This window comes from Marmota flaviventris, chromosome 13 (genome assembly GCF_047511675.1).
Source record: "Marmota flaviventris isolate mMarFla1 chromosome 13, mMarFla1.hap1, whole genome shotgun sequence".
In the NCBI taxonomy this organism is placed as follows: domain Eukaryota; kingdom Metazoa; phylum Chordata; class Mammalia; order Rodentia; family Sciuridae; genus Marmota; species Marmota flaviventris.
This window is the reverse complement of record NC_092510.1, coordinates 83,276,103-83,293,972: the sequence shown is the minus strand read 5'-3', so window position 1 is coordinate 83,293,972 and position 17,870 is coordinate 83,276,103. Positions and strand designations below refer to the sequence as shown.

General features: G+C 39.0%; 1 protein-coding gene across 1 annotated transcript in view; it reads left to right on the top strand.

The window, feature by feature from the left end:
- Susd1 (sushi domain containing 1) overlaps positions 1-17,870 on the top strand; it is a 112,736-nt gene that overhangs the window by 73,030 nt on the left and 21,836 nt on the right. Inside the window, exons 11-12 of the mRNA XM_027942975.2 lie at positions 9,159-9,250; positions 10,109-10,295. Of these exons, the coding sequence (XP_027798776.2) occupies positions 9,159-9,250; positions 10,109-10,295 (279 nt within the window). The remainder of the gene's footprint in view (positions 1-9,158; positions 9,251-10,108; positions 10,296-17,870) is intronic.

Sequence of the window (17,870 nt, the reverse complement as noted above, 5' to 3'; positions counted from 1 at the left end):
TCTTTATATTTCATTTAGAGGCAGGGTCTTGTTAAGTTGCTTAGGGCCTCATGAAGCTACTGAGGCTGGCTTTGAACTTGCAATCTTCCTGCCTCAGCCTCCCAAGCTGCTGGGTTTACAGGTGTGCGCCACTGTGCCTGGTACAACGTTTTTCAGAAAAGATTATACTGTGATTTGACATTGAGACAGAAAGTTATCATGTCTGTAGAAAACAATAGCAAGGTGTAAGATCAAGTGTCAGCACCAGAATAGCTACGGTGGCTTTTGGAAGAAGATCTGGGAATCCAAACCTGGGGCCTCTGTCTTGCTAGGCAGATGCTCTACCATTGAGCTACTTCCAAAGCCTAGTAGGGTACCTTTTAAAGAAACACTGCCTCATCAAGACTGTGAAAGGCACACAGGATGCTGTGTGGAAAAATATAGACACTAGTAACTCAATTAAAAAGTGATTGATTGGGGCGTGGTGGTGCACGCCTGTAATCCCAGAGGCTTGGGGGGCTGAGGCAGGAGAATTGTGAGTTCAAAGCCAGCCTCAGCAACTTATTGAGGCCCTAAGCAACTCAGTGAGACCCTATCTCTAAATAAAATATAAAAAAAGTCTGGGGAGGTGATTCAATTGTTAAGTGCCCCTGGGTTCAATTCCTGGTACTAAGGAAAAAAAAGTGTTTGAGAAGTGTTAGATACAGAATATGAAGACATTTTCAGAATGTCTCAATCAACTTTTATTACATTTTTGTTTTAGGATACGTGATAAAAATTTAGTGTCCACATGGGTCTAAAAAACTCTTTCAACCAATATAAAATAATTCTATGAGATAAAAAATTATTGTGTGACATAGTCTCTGTGGCAGAATTTTTTCTTTCTTAATAATTCATAAGATATTGGTGTTATCGTATAAGATTTAATGAAATATGCTGTACCTTTGCATCCTTGGGGAGTGTATTTCTATAAAATTAAGCCTTGGGAGTGAAACTGCCAAGAGAAGGATTCTCATAAATTCCTTTCTGCAAAGATTACATCAGCCTACACACACCCCAATGGTGTATAAAGGCCAGTTCCCTTTACCAACCTTTACAAACACCGATATGGTCATTTTTAATGTTTGAGAGTCTAATAAAAACACATTTCATTTTGTTTTAATATATAACTCTTTGACTATTTAAAGGCCTATCTGTTATAGTTCTCCTATGAATCACTTATTCTACTTCATGCCCATTGTTTTAAGATTTTGTCACTGGTATTTTTTCTTCATCATAGATACTCTAGCTATCAGGACAATTGACTTTTCAATATGTTAACTCCCCCACCTTGTCCCATGGTTTGTGATTTGTCTTTCAAAATTGGTTATATATATTATATATGTGTATATATATATATATATATACACACACACACATATATACATATATGTACATACACACATTTCTTTTTGCTGTAGAGAAAATTTAAGACTTTTTTTTTAAACAGTGGAAATTCAGTAAGAATTCTGAGATATGTAGCCTTTTTTTTTGAGAAAGAGAGAGAGAGAGAGAGAGAGAGAGAGAATTTTAATATTTATTTTTTAGTTTTCGGCGGACACAACATCTTTGTTTGTATGTGGTGCTGAGGATCGAACCTGGGCCACACGCATGCCAGGCGAGCGCGCTACCGCTTGAGCCACATCCCCAGCCTCTTTAAGACTTTATTTAGTGAAATTTTAAAACATAGGTTTTTTTCTTATTATTTTTTCCTTCCCAAGATTATTGAACTATTCTTCCTGCCCTTTTGTAGTATATTCTTATACTTAAAAGTTGGATCCAGGCCAATGTTATTAGCTCTCAAGTCCTTTTCTCAATTGACTTCTGTCATCAAAGTAATTATTTCATTATAGATAAATAAGAAATTTTTTTTTAAATTTCAAAATAAATGTCTGAGTTGACTTTCATAATTTCACAAGGGATATTCATTTTATATAAGTCTTTAACGTCTTTTATTGTTTGAGGCTTTCTTTTTTTTTTTTTTTCCCAGTACATTTGCTAGGAATAACCATGTTCAAATGTTTTTAATCTACTTGTGCAACACTATTTAGTTTCTTACAGAAATTGTTCATACATAATGATCATCACATTTTCTGAATTAAGGCCATGTTTAGGTGCTAGGGGAGCTCACCTTTTACCGTACAGAAGGTTGAGAAAACATCGTAGATGTAAATGCAGACAAGACCTTACAGTGGAGATGTAGTAATCATTATGGGTGATGGAAAAGGAGTCCAATTCATAGTCCAAAAACTTTAAATGTATTCTTAAGGGTCGATTTTAATGAATATTTTACCCACAATAACTGCCTATTTTGTTATAATAAAGTATATATATATATATATATATATATATATATATATATATATATAACTTTCTTTAACTAAACAGTAACTATGGGAATTATTTTCTTTATATAGTTGCGCACACATACAAACATGTATATTTAAAATATATCTTTCTTTTGCCACCTAATCCTAACTTTTTGTTTGGCTTTTAAATTAAATATAAATTGATCAAACTTATCTTCCTTAGTCATGGGAACTGAAAGCAGGAGTACAGTGGTTGTGAGGAGAAGCCTCTAGGAAAATTAGACTGTAAGTAAAAGTATGAGCATGTTCTCCTCTTGTACAGAAGTTTGCAAAAGGTTCCCAGGGGAAGGGGGTGTTTGTTTTTGTTTTGTCATTTTTCTTGTCATTGGGTTGGATTTTGGTCCTCTGCCTTTCCTTCCAGTTCTCCTCCTTTTATGAATAAGAAAACAGGCAAAACCCCTAATCTATGTGTGAGTTTTCTCCTCAGACACCTTTCATCCTATGTAGCTGCTCTGCACTAGAGCTGCCCAGATCGTCATGGTGAGCAATTTCAAGACATATTAGTGAAAGGTAGAAATCACTTCAGAAATCAATTTCTCTGGTCCTTTTTCTTATTAATATCATTTGGTTTCCCATTGCTCTTTGGAGTTGTTTATTAAAATATGAGGTTTTTGACAACCTCCTCATTAGAATTTCTTGAATGGGTACTGGTTTGTAAAGAAGTAGCCACACTATCCATTCCATATATGAGAAAGAGGAGAACAGTTAATAAAACTTTATTGTAAAATCTGCAAAAAACACCCCAAAAGTTTGATCCAGCTGGAATCCTTTTAGCTATGTTCCAACTTATTTCCCCACTGAAGTGTCATTCTTATATATTCCCACAAAGAGTTAGGTCTATTTCTGGATTCTACTCCATTGATCTATTATTTCCTTTGCTTGTATAACACAATGTTTAATCACTCTAGCATTCCCCATGGGGGGGGGTATCACTGGGGGTAGGGGGCAGAATCACCCACAAAGAGGCAAAAATTGCTTCTTGAGGGGTAAAGGAAATTTGTTTTGTGTGCGTGAAGTCTAGGTTAATGTGCAGTGCCTAGGGGACATACAGCATGTCTGTGGTATTACAGTTTTACAGGGGATGAGAAGAGCAATCAGGAAAAAACAAAACAAAACATTCTCAGAAGGTCCCCTGTAGGGGCCAAAACAAAAGAGAGTAGAGCAACACTGCGCAGGTTTAATAGTAGGTACATACGGGTGTCTGGTTACCTTCCCTCTCAATAGTTTTCTTTCTAGTTTTTTTCCTCTTGATTTTTTTCATTAATCTTCTCAAAGAAACTTAGCAGTCTTGTTTTGCTGTTTGTTGAGTGTGTCACACTGGTTTCTGCTTTAGGGACTTTGCCCTGCGGTTCTCTCTCCCTGACCTCTCCTCTTCCTCCTCCTCCTCCTCCTGGAGGGAGGGAGACCATGGTGACTCACTCACTCCTATCTGTCACCTCCACAGAGGGCCTTCCCCAGCCATCCTGTGTCTCCTGCTCCCTGCATCTCTTCACAGCCTTTACCAGTGCACAAAATTCCACATATGATATTAATACATGTATAAAACTTTTGACTTAGTTTTTGCCTCCTTTGCTAGAATGAATCCTATCAAGGCAGGGACTTTCTTTTCTCATCACTTAGATATTCAGCCCCTAGAGCACGTCTGGCACACAGTAAGAACTTCTAAAATATTCAGTGAATGAATGAATCCCCAGAAGGCCCACTGTCATTGCCTGTGGAAATATTTTACATTTGATGAATTGATAGAGAGTTGATATTTTTTCGTTTTTAAGTCTTTCCATTCAAGGACATGGCATTTCTCTCTGTATTATTTTCTTTTATGTCCTTTAGAAACATTAAAAAAAAAAAAAGTAAAACCTTCATGTTTGTTTTTGACATCGCTAGTTCGATTTATTTCTAACTATTTGAAGTTTATGGCGACTTCTCTTGAATGGAGCTCTTTTAATTCTTCTGTTGTATTTTGTTATGTATATTAGTTTCCTGTTGCTGGTTTGACAAATTAGTGCAAACTTAGTGGATTAAAACAACACATATTGACTGTCTTATAGTTTTGGAGGTCAGAAGTCTGGAGTCAGTCTCTGGATACTGGGATGGTGTTCACAGGCCTGTGTTCCTTTTAGGGCTCCAGGGGAGAAGCCTTTTCCTTTGTGCTTCCGGTTTCCAGGGTCTGCCTACATTCCTGACTTGTAGCCCTGACTTCCGTCTTTAAATCTCAGCAGGTGAACCTCTTCTTTGTCCTAACCTTCCTGTGAGGATCCCTGAAATTACCTTGAGCCTATCTGGCTAATCCAAAGTAACCTCCATATCTTAATCATCTCTACCAATCCTTCTGCCACATAAAGGAACAAATTTATAGGTTCCAGGGACTGGGGATTCATCATTCAGAATTCCATACTTGTTTTTGTAGGTATGTAGAAAATGATTTGGTTTTGTATATTTCTTTGAGCGGGGTGTACTTGCCAAACTCCTGTTATTTTGTATTTGTTTTTCAATTATTTTCAAACGATTCCATGTTTGGTTTCCAGTGATTCTCTTAGACTTACTGGCAGTGACATCATTTGTCCCTTTGTTTTTGGTATTTGTGGCTCAGTTTTCTTGCTACTTTTTCTACATTGCCTGGAATCTCCTGACTAATGCTAGATAACAGCTGAGACCAGGCATCCTTGAATTGTTTTTTCTCATTTTCTTTCTTTCTTTTTCTTTTTTTTTTTTTAATGGAATAAGGCTAAACAAGAGAAAGTTCTGTCCTTTAAGGTCCAGGTTTATTCTTTGGTAATTAAACCTTATATCAAATGTGCATACTAGGGATGATTTCTTTATCACATATTCTAACTTACATTGTTCTTAACTGTATAAGAAATTGCTTCATTATTTTACCACTGAGTATGGAAATTTCTAATAAACATTATTAAATTAAGGAGTTTTTATCAAATCAAGTCCAAGTTAATTGAGATTTTAAATCAGGAATGTATTAACCCTTATGATTATAAAAGTAACCATATGGTTTCTTTTAGCTTATTAATAGCTTTTCCAATAATGTTCCTTTTGTATTCTGGGAATAAGTCTTCCTTGGTCATGGAACATTGTTCTTTGAAAGGACTGCTGACTTCCCTTTGCTCATATTTTGTTTTGGATTTTTGTGTGTATATTGACAAGTGAGTCTGGCATAGTGAGTTCAGTGATTGATTGTGCTATTCTGTATCTCTTGGGCATTGTGAATGATCTAGTCATATTGAATGAATTGGGAAACTTTCCACTTCTTGTATTATCTGAAACTGTTTAAATAATATTGATAATAATAGTATTAATAATATTAAACATTATGTGTTTGAATGTTTCCAAAACACGGGGGCTCATGGACCACCACTCATTTCTACAACCATCTTTTATACCCAGCAGTGGTTTCATTGCCCTGGATCGTCTATACTTCTTCACCTGCTCTGCCCTGGAACACTTTAAATATAGTTGTGACCTGGGCAATAGGTTTTCTCTGTGCAGAACTGCTCAATGCACAGATAGGGAGTCACATCTACCAACTTAGCTTCATTAATAGAAACCTGTCAGGCCAGAGAGGTATACAGTATAGCCTTGCCTCCCATGGGACTTACTTTTAGGTGGTTTGGATATTGTCTTTATTAAGCATTAATCATCTCAGTGTTCCTATGAAACTTCCTAGCAGGTCTGCTATATTATTTCTAGTTTAGGGGCAGAGATCATTGTTAACAGAAGTAACCTCTGATATCAGTTTGGAATAGGTAGTCTTTGTTTAAAAAAACTTGAGAAAGTCAATAAATGTAATTCATCACTTCAATAGACTTAAAGATAAGAACCACATGATCATCTCAAAAGATGCAGAAAAAGCATTTGACAAAATATAACACTCCTTCATGTTCAAAACACTAGAAAAAATAGGGATAACAGGAACATATCTCAAAATTGTAAAAGCTATTTATGCTAAGCCCCAGGTCAGCATCATTCTAAATGGAGAAAAATTGAAAGCATTCCCTCTAAGAACTGGAACAAGATAGGGATGCCCTCTTTCATCATTTCTATTGAAACACTAGCCAGAGCAATTAGACAGATGAAAGAAATTAAAGGGATACAGATAGGAAAAGAAGAACTCAAATTAGCACTATTTGCCAATGATATGATTCTATACCTAGAAGACCCAAAAAATTCCACCAGAAAACTTCTAGAACTAATAAATGAATTCAGCAAAGTAGCAGGATACAAAACCAACACCAATAAATCAAAGGAATTTCTATATATCAGTGACAAATCCTCTGAAAGGGAAATGAGGAAAACTAACCTATTTACAATAGCCCAAACAAAATAAAATACTTGGGAATCAACCTAACACAAGAGGTGAAAGACCTCTACAATGAAAACTACAGAAAGCTAAAGAAAGAAGTAAAGAAGACTTTAGAAGATGGAAAGATCTCCCTTGTTCTTGGATAGGCAGAATTAATATTATCAAAATGACCTTACTACCAAAGCATTATACAGATTTAATGCAATTTAAATCAAAATCCCAATGACATCCCTCACAGAAATAGAAAAGGCAGTCAAGAAATTCATCTGGAAAAATAAGAGACCCAGAATAACTAAAGCAATCCTTAGCAGAAGAGTGATGCAAGTGGCATTACTATACCAGACCTTAAACTGTACTACAGAGCTATAGTAACAAAAACAGCCTGGTATTGTCACCAAAATAGACTGGTAGACCAATAGTACAGAATAGAGGACACAGAGACTAACCCAAATAACTACAGTTATCTTATATTACATAAAGGTGCCAAAAACATATACTGGAGAAAAGATAGCCTCTTCAACAAATGGTGCTGGGAAAACTGGAAACCCCTATGCAGCAAAATGAAATTAAACCCCTATCTCTCACCATGCACAAAGCTCAACTCAAAGTGGATCAAGGACCTAGGAATTAAACCATAGACCCTGTGTTTAATAGAAAATAAAAGTAGGCTCAAATCTCCATCATATTGGAGTAGGCCCCAACTTCTTTAATAAGACTCCTATAGCACAAGAATTAAAATCAAGAATTAATAAATGGGATGGATTCAAACTAAAAAGCTTCTTCTCAGCAAAAGAAACAATCAGTGAATAGAGAGCCTACAGCTTGGGAGAAAATTTTTACCCCTCATGCATCAGATAGGGCACTAATCTCTAGGGTATATAAAGAACTCAAAAAGCGAAGCACCAAAACAAACAAACAAACAAACAAACAAACAAAAAACCCCAAAACAAAACAAAACAAAACAAAAAACAACAAATAACCCAATCAATAAATGGGCCAAGGACATGAACAGACACTTCTCAGAAGAGGACATATAATCAATCAACAAATATATGAAAAAATGTTCAATATCTCTAGCAATTAAAGAAATTCAAATAAAAACTACTCTAAGATTTTATCTCACTCCAGTCAGAATGGCAGCTATTAAGAATACAAACAACAATAAATGTTGGCGAGGATATGGGGGAAAAGGCACACTCTTACAGTGCTGGTGGGATTGCAAAATGGTGCCAGCAGTATGGTGATTCCTTGGAAAACTGGGAATGGAACCACCTTTTGACCCAGCTATCCCACTCCTCCATGTATACCCGAAGGACTTAAAAACAGCGTACTGCAGGGACACAGCCACATCAATGTTTATAGCAGCACAGTTCACAATAGCTAAACTGTGGAGCCAACCTAGATGTTCTTCAGTGGATGAATGGATAAAGAAAATGTGGCATATATACACAATGGAATATTACTCAGCAATTAAAGAGAATAAAACCATGGCTTTTGCAGATAAATGGATGGAGTTGGAGAATGTAATGCTAAGTGCAGTTAGCCAATCCCAAAAAACCAAATGCTGAATGTTTTCTCTGATATAAGGAGGCTGATTCATAGTGGGATTGGGGGTGGAGCATGGGAATATTAGATGAATTCTAGATAGGGCAAAGGGGTGGGAGGGAAATGAAGGAGGCATGGGGGTAGAAAAGACAGTGGAATGAGATGGGCATCATTATCCTAAGTACATGTATGAAGACACAAATGGTGTGAATATACTTTGTATACAACCGGAGATATGAAAAATTGTGCTCTATATGTATAATATGAATTGTAATGCAATCTGCTGTCATATATAACAAATTAGAATTTTAAAAAATGGCAAAAAGCAAACAAAACAACAATAACAAAAAAAAAATTTGAAGAGTGTGCCGCTACAATAAACTGTACCAAATTTGGACTAAGCTGTATGTTGATTGCCATGAAACTGAGCAGAAGCCAGGAAGTCCTTCTATGATCATAAGAGAGGTGGAAGCCTCTCTTCAAGAGAACTGCCCTTTCATCATGAAAAGCCCAACTGCCCCAAATACAGTGTTTTCAATTCCTCAAGGAGCAATTCTCTGCTTAGATGTACCTCTCATCTCAGGATTTCAAATTGATGCTTATTTGAATAAATAAAGATGTCCAAAACCCAGGACAGTAAGTTGTAATTTAAACTTAGTAAACCAAGGGAATCTGCAGTGAATAGAGCTATTTTCTCTAATTGGTTATCTTCAGATCTTAACTCTTTTATCAGGACTGATTTACCTAAATATAAAAGTAGTGTCTCTTGAATATTTCTACCACTAATTTATAAATTAAAATACTGTTGAATTCATCCTATGCAAATGTTTATTCTTGGAAAATGCTTCAATTAAAAAGTTAGTATTTTTTTTGTATAGGGTGTAAACTGATTTCTCTCACCTTTCCACTTGCAGAAAAACAGATCATCAGTAATATTTCAGTATTTAATGAAACCTGTTTGAGATGGAGAAGTTTGAAGACAGATGATGCAGAAGAGATGTATTTAGTAAGTTACTGAATGTTACTTGTTTATAGATGCTTGTCCTGTAAACCTAAAAACTACTTCTATAGCTTCCATCATCAATAGAAATAGTTGCACCAAGAAGCAAGAAAACAGCACTTCTCCTGAAAGGCAGAAACCCTTGCAGGATGGTGAGAAAAATCATGTGCTCCTCTGTCCATACATCCTGGTGTAGATGCTCAGGCAGTGACTGTCCTTGAAAAGCATCCAGTTGTGTCTATTCAAACCAGTGTGTCTGAGCAGAATCTAGATGCATTGCCTGGAGACTCAGAGGGAACCTTTGAAGCTAGACATGGTAGTGAGTAAGAACCTGAGAAACCATGGGATAAGCTGCTACTAGAAGAAATTAGGAAGAAAAAGGTCCTTTGGCCTACGTGCTTGGATACCACTGGAAAGTGTAGGGTCACCATAAAGGGGTGAGCAGAGGAGAAAATTTTCTCCTGATTTTTACCTGCTAGGTGTATCTTAAGTCAGGTTCTGCTTAGTTCAGATTCTTAATTTGATTTCCAGGAAAATGTTTTTGGCCTTGCTCTTGTTTTACCAACAGGCTTCCGTGTCAGGCATGCACACTAGATATGTGAGGCCAAGAAACAGCACGTTGCCAGCACTGAGGCTTCAGTCTTGTGCATTTTTATTTAAATACTGATGTATAATCCTCATATTGTAAGCACAGTATATACAGTATTGCAGCTTTACTGTTTGCTTACTATTACATTTTATGTTTTGAAGAAGCACAGTTGGGAGGGTGGGAGAGGAAGGAAGCTCATGCCAGATATCAGGTATCAAGGCACCCAGAGCCTTTCAATCCAGCAGTTTACCCGGTGAACTTTTTTTATGTTTTAGTTTCACATTTGGGGCCAGAGATGGTATCAGAAGGAATTTTCTCAGGAAATGATCTTTAATACCACTACCAGCAGCCAAGCTCCTGAGATGTGCCTGGACCTGTATCCGGGTACCAACTACAATGTCAGCCTCTGGGCTTTGTCTTCAGAACTTCCTGTGGTCATCTCCCTGACAACCCAGATAGCAGGTAAATCTTGAATAACAGCATTTGGATTAACCAAGTCACCATAGAGTTGTTGATAGGCCTAGGTAAAGAGGAACACTGTAGTGTACAATGAATCAAAATGCATTCTGCTGTCATATATACTTAATTAAAATAAATAAATAAACAAATTTAAAAAAAGGAGGAACACTGTTGCTTTCTCTCATTATACAGTGAACTGAGAGAGAGAGAGAGAGAGAGAGAGAGGGAGGAAGAAGGACATGGACTTGGAGAGAGATGTTAAGCAGCTTGAAACTGTTGACCACATGTTTTATTTCCTAAAAATCTATTTCAAACAAAATGTTAGTGTGATTTAAATCCAGGTAGTGTATTCATGAGTATTGGTTAAATTATATGGGGAATGTTTAAAATATGTCCTACTAAAGATTTCCTGTTACTCTTTCTTAGTAACATATTCAGTTGGAATTCTGCTGCAAGCACCTTAAGAGTAGGTTACTATCAGGGGAGAGTGATCAGCAGTGTCACCACAGACACCTAGTAAATTAACTTTCTTTTCATTTTCTCTACTGTCTTTAAATCTGTGAATCCTGCTTCCCTGCTGCCAAAGCTATTACTAAGATTATTAGCCCGTTTCTCCCTCCCTCCATTTCTTTCTTTCTTCCTTTCCTTCCTTCTTTGTACTACGGGGGATTGAACATAGGGTCTCACACATGCCTGGCAAGCTCTCTATCACTGAGCTGCATCCCAAGACTATTAAAAAAAAGTCACTAAATTGCCTTGTCTGGCTTTGAACTTGGGATCCTCCTACCTCAGCCTCCTGAGTACCAGGCTAAGTATTAGCTTCTTGCTTCTTGTCTCACTGAGAAATTAGAAGTCATCAGGTGAGGACTTTCCAGTTCAAATCTCCCATTCCTACCTGTCACCCATATATTTTGCCTTCCCTCCTGTCTCTGCTCCTATGTAAAGCTCCCATTCCCTCCGCTAGGTGTTGGATCCCATCCGTTCTTGTCTAGTCGTCCCTTCCCCCAGTATAGAAGTATTCCCAGCACAGCCAACTATCTCCTTTATTAAAGAAAATAATGGAACAAGTCCACACACTCCCACAGAGCCCATGTTCCCCTCCAACTGTTCTGCCTTCTCAACCTCCCTTTGTATTAAAATTCCCTAAAGGAATATCTGGTTTATGGGCTCTGCATCCTTATCTCCTGTTCTCCTTTCACTCACCCCACTTGGGAGGCATCTGACTTACTGCTTTACAGAAAGGGTCTCCATTCAGCCTCCATCTTGCCAGCTCCAGTGGGTAATTTTGTTCTCTGATTTTCTCTATGGTATTTGATGCTTCTTCTCAAGACATCTTTCCCCTTGCTTTTGGGTTCTTCTGTTTAACTGGCGATACCTTCTCATCTACTTTGATAAGCTCATCTGCTTTTATTGATCCCTCTTTGGCTTCCTCCTCTTCCCTTTTCTTCACTATCTACTCTTCTTAGGTGATCACCACCAATCTCAGAGCTGTAATGACTCCAGGCTGATGATCTCCAAATATGTATTTCTAGTCTCAACCTCTTCTGGGCCCCAAACTCATATATCCCCCCATCTTCTACACATACCCTGTTGAACACCTAACAGGTAAATCAAACAAGTTTTTTGATTTCTCGCCTTTTCCCTTACCCCTAAATCTGTTTTCCACCTAGACTTCTCTACCTGGGTTATTGACATTCACCCAGTTGACTGGTAAGACCAAAAAAAAAAAAAAAAAGGAGAACTAATTGACTGTATTCCACTCCCGAATTTCTAATCTATTGGAAAGCCTATTGGTTTGCTGTTCAAAATGTATTCTGCATGAAGCCATGTATCTTCTCCTTTGCCTTTGCCACTAGCATCCTGATCCAGCAACAACCAGCTGCAGTTGTTTCCTGTTTTCCTCTTTCACTCTTGCCTGTTCCACTCCACCCCGACACAGTCTTCATCTTCACCGTACCTTTAAAAAGATTGGTCATCAGCCAGAGCATGCTTTTAAATATAAGTACTAGACTATGTCAGCGCCGCTCTAAACCTTCCAGTGAGTTTTCATTAAAGGTAGAATAGAAGCCAAGTTCCTTAGCATGGAGCATGTGAACTGGCCCCTGCCTACCTCATTGAATTCCTCTCCCCTGCTTTCCTCCTCTCTGATCAAGCACCAGCTCTCTCCCTGGCCTTCTTGATAGTCCCTGAATAGGTCACACTTATTTTGCATCCAGGCTCTTGAATGTTTTCATTTGCTATGTCAGTGCTTCCTGGGACACAATCATGCAGGTATCTTAGTCAAACACCATCACTCTTGCCTTTGTCCATTTTGTGTTGCTAAACCTGGACATCACAGACTGGATCATTTGTAAAAGAATACAGCATTAGTTAGCTTGTGGGTTTGAGTGCTGCTAAGTCCAAGAGCCCGGGGCCAGCATCTGCTCAGATCTGGTCAGGGCCTTTCTGCTGGGTCCGGACATGAAAGAGCAGCAAGGCAGAGCAGAGTGACCCGGTGGGAGCTTGCTGTTATTTGAAGCCACTCCCTCCAGAGCCCATCGTCCTAGAATGATTAATCTGTTCGTCAGGGCAGAGCTGTCTTGACCCACTCACCTCAAAGATCCTGCCTCTCAAATACCATTCACATATGATTTTGGGAGTAGGTTTCTAAGACATGAAAACTGGGGGACACACTCAAACCATGGAATTCCTGAAGAAGCCGAGAAGCCTCTTCAAAAGTATCCTCCTCAACGTCCACTCTATTATTCTCCATTCATTTACCCTGCCTACATTTTTTTCAAAGAACTTGTTTTCTGAGAAAAATTTGGTTTGCTTATTTTCTTTCTCTCCTACTAAAATAGCACTCTTCAAGGCAAAGGTTTTGTCTGTGTTTTTTTTTTTTTTTAATTGAATGAACAGCTTATAAGGACAGTACTGATAGACCACAACAAATACTTTTTTGAACAGTGGCCTCATGATTTTGTGGGTGGGTGGTATTGGTGTTGGGGACCTTCCTGGTCAGTCAATAAATATTTTACACCAAAAAAGAATTCATTACAGTTTGGGCTGGAGGGACAAGTAGTATTCCATCTGGCTATTCCTTCCCAAGGTGACTTATTAAAATGAATAGCTATTTAGTCTCCTACTCTTTTGTTCTTGTCATATTTGGGTAGACTACTTTTCTGATTTGAATTAATATTTCATACTTTTTGAGTAAGAGGTAGGGGCTTCCTCTTGATGAGACACATTTCTACCTTGTTTTGTAGACTAAACATAGCTCTAGTCACTCAAGCTCCCAGTGTCTGCATTCAAGGCCACCAGGGGACGCTGTTGAGCTGCTCAAGTTCATTGAGACCAGGAGGCTGCTCAAGGTCTTTGAGATTGTGACTGTTTCCTAACTTGGAGAATTCGCCATTTTTAAAAAAGCATAAAAATTCAAGTTGTTAAGACTTTATTAAAGAGTTTAAAAGACCCCTCTTTCATTTTATAAAAGGGGCAAGAAAGATCCTCATGTGTTGATGTAAAGAGATACTCCTCCTCCTCACCTAACATGCATGTGGCTTTATTTCAGTAAAATCATGAACTTTTGAATCTTACCAGAAATGTTAGTTAAGGATTTGGGTTTGGAAATGCACCGGCTGACTTCCCAGAAGAAAAGCGAGTGGAATTTCCCTTCTGTGTATCTTCCATTAAACTCAGTCTTACAGATGGGAACAGGATGAAAGCAAATGCTTTAAATATATTGCTGACCTCAGAGGAGAGTGAAAGTTGTAGGAATGTTGAGGGACAGAGGCAAGTGTTTCAGTGAGCTGGGAAGAGGGTGCTGGAGAGGGGGTGGGGAGGTGGAGGTTCTGTCCCAGTGTTCCTGGCTGGTTGCTAATGTGCTGGCTTGGGTGGCCATGGAACTGAGTTCTTCAGAGTATTCCCAGCATTCATATCCCTTTAGGGCAGGGTAGAGAACAAACTTTCATCCTTGATATAAACCCCAAAGAGTATGAAGAGCTTTCATGAATTGATTATACTATTTTCTGGCATAGTCTAAAAGCTTGTAGGCAAACTTTTCTTTTCATAAGGAAAGAAGGTAACTGGAGAGGAGAAAGGGAGGGTGGTGTTGGGGCAGGGGTGGGGAGGGAGGAAGAAAACATGTGATGTGTGTGTAAATGTGTACTACACAAACGTCGTGGTCACTTGAGGTCAAATGAGTATGTGGAATGGAGAATGCTGGAGGTAAAAAGGGAAGAAGAGACGGAAAGGAAATTATCCCATCTCTACGCTCAGTACCGGGGCTGGCAGCTTGCTTGGGGCCTTTCTCATCTCTAATTGCATTCATAACAAGAAGAGAAGGGAGAGTGCTTTTCAGATGGTTAGGAAAACACAGGTATGTCTCAAGCATCATCGGACTGTCACTTTGTCAGCCAGGGTTGCCTTGCTTCTCCCTGCCTCCTCTCTTTCTGCTGGGTGTCCCTGGGGAGAACGGTGCAGGACTGGTTCTCTTGATTTCTTCTGCTGTAGGCTTTCCTTTCATGGTTGGCTACTCACAAGTCATCTAAAGACATCCTTAGGGCCTTGGTGAGATCCCTGTGCCCTGTAGCTGGTTCCAGGACCTCACAGGCATTCCTGGGGGGGCTGAAGCTGCATCAGGGGTCCATAGAGGTTGGCCTTCACCCCAGTTGTTTCCTTTCCAAGCCTTTTGTGGTTAAAGGCTCTTTGGTATCAGGAGACCTAACACTGGGTCAGGCCAGGAGTGGCTCATAATCCCCTCCAAACTTCTATGATCCACACATTTCTTCCATTTCTAGAAATTTCCTGACTACTTTCTAATCCCAGGTCCCCAGGTAAATGGCTGTGTGTGGATTGTATCCTCTCACTAAAGCCATCTGAACCCCAGTCAGTCATCACTGAGATGGGTGATCCACCATAGAGGGAAATGGACTGGCTGGGTCATTTCCTTATATTAACTTTAGCTTTTTAAAAATATGTATAAAAAGCTTCCTTAGATCAGAAACCTAAAAACTGGAGTTTGTGTTGGGGGTAGGAGCCAGGGAGGGTCATGCTGAGATTTAACAACCTAACTCAGCAAATATTTATTGATGACCATGAAGTCAACTTTCATGATTTCATTGACTGGGAAGACCTGTCTGACCTTGATATAGCTGATGACTCATGGTGGAAGGTCCCATTTCTTTTGTTCTATCAATTTCAATTTTTCTTCCTTTGGGTTGTATGATATATCTGGAGAGGTGCTTGAGGTTTAGGGAAAAACTATCTTGGTGACTTCAATTTTCTTCCTGCTTTTTATTATAGAAAATTCAGAAAAGTAGATGATACCAGTTTCTCAGACAGCAGAATTATATTTCAATTCAGCTCCTGTACTTACATGCAATTGATGGTATAAACTTGGGATCTTTGCTTAATTTTGGTAGATAAAATTTTCTTTTTTGTTCATCTTTAATAATTTGCCAATATTAATAATGTTCATCTTATTTTTACTGCCTTAAGTTTATTTACTCCTTAATTTTCTTCCTTTTTGGGATTATTTGTAATACTTTGCCTATATTAACAAAATTAATCTTTTATTATACATAGTACAAATTCCTACCTCAAGGTTATTTATTATTTAATTTTCTTTTCAGTGTTATTTTGATATTTAGACATTTTATTTGAATTTTCTATGTCATCACTTTTATTCATGGCTTTAAAATTTCTGTCTCTGATCATGCCAAGAGAAGCCTTCCCCACCCTGAAATCAGATCGATTCTTGTTCTTCAATATTTTCTTATGCTTCTTAATAGTTTTGCCTTTTGCATTTAAAATGTAGGCCCATTTGAAATTCATTTGGATGTGTTACATGAGCCTCAACTTACGTGCTAATATTTTCCCCAACTTTGATAAGCAAGTTCCCTATTACCTTTCACAATACTGGCCATGTCATACAGTATTTTCTCCATTTCTTTGGTCTCTTTCTGGGCTGCCTAGTACCTTCCATTGCTTTGCCTCTCTGCTGTTTGTACCTTACTATTTCAATTATTGTAATTTTATAACATATTTAATATTTTCTCCTTATTCTTCAAAGTTTTCTTATATGGTGACCTTGGATTTTCTTTTGTCATTTGCTGTTATGGAGAATTGAAATCGTTGACGCATAGAAATGGTATGCCTTCTGGTTGTCATATGCTCAGGGTAAAAGAGCTACATTTTCTAGCCTAGTCATGACCCATTTCTTGCCTGAGGTCTTGCCTGAGTCAAGTCACAAGGTTCCGGGAAAGGACTGCAGATTTGCCCGGGGACAGCAGCTTGGGAGACAAGGAACAGCACCTTGGGAAACAGAAGAAGAAGTCAAGGTCATTTCACTTCAGATTGTGGCTGAGAACCAGTTTACTGAGGTTTAAGCTTCTACATTCAAGAGAAAAATATATAAAGCGGGCAAGGCTTCAGGAAGCAGGGCAGAAAGAAGCCTAGAGATCCCAAGTTGATTGAATCAACCAGGTGACAATGGCACCTTTAAAAGTATGAGAACCACATGGGACTGGAAAAGGGCAGTGTGGCTTGGAGCAAGCAGGGGATGTCCTGAGTGGCCTGGACCTGCCTTCTCCCCACTGAGCGAGCATTTTTGTTCTGTTACTGAGGATAGCAAAAAACTAAGTGGGTTTCAGAGGGTTAGTCAAAAGATTAGAGAAACTAGAAATATGTATTTTGGAGAAGAACAACCGAATAATCTAAAAGAGCCTAAGGGTTCTCACACAGAAGAATGACAGTTCATCTCTGTCTTTGTCACAACAAAGCATCAAAAATGACACAATGGCGGAAAGGCCCGAGGGCAGTAATTCTCAGATTGGAGGGGTGCATTGTCCTGGTCAGGCATCCTTCTTCCCTGGGGCACTGTTGCAGGAACCTAGCCAGATTTTCCTCAGGTGTGTCATGGAATCTCTTCTGGGCGCCTCTTCAAAGTAACATAGACCTTCAACAAGGGTGTTATGTGAGGCCTTGCCCATAAGCTGGGGCTGTTCCAGGTGATGCTCCAGGGTCCCTGACAGTCCTGCAGGTTTATGAAAAACAGGATATGTGGATCTGTGTCACCAATCTGGGTGACTTTGGAAGAAATTCTAGATTTAACCCTGTTTCATAGAAACTATAGGGTTCTCTCACTTACACCTGGCTGTTCCCTGGCCACCCTCTGCCCTCCTCTTTTCTTTTATCCGGTGTCCCCGGCAGCCATGCCCACTCCTACTTAAGAGCTGACTCCAAATCTCCCCCATAGAATTTGCTTCTAGGCCTGGAGCTGGGTTTCCAGCCACTTCTGGAACATTCCACATGCACTCCACCTAGGCAGGTCCATAAGTGAGCTGCTCCCATCTTCCCTCCAGACCTGGCGAAGGGCATCGTTACCTGCTAGGTGACAAAACCCAAATCCAGGTTTCTCCCCTTGCTCCTCTCCCAGTACATTGTGTTCCTCCTCTCCCCAAGGAGCCCTTCTGTCTGTCCCCTCTCTGCTCTCAGTGCCATTGCTTGCCTCAGACCTCAAGCATTCCTCATCTAGATTAGGGGATGACCCATCTTCTGTTCTTTTTCTAGTCATCCTCCAAATAGCTCTTTAAATCA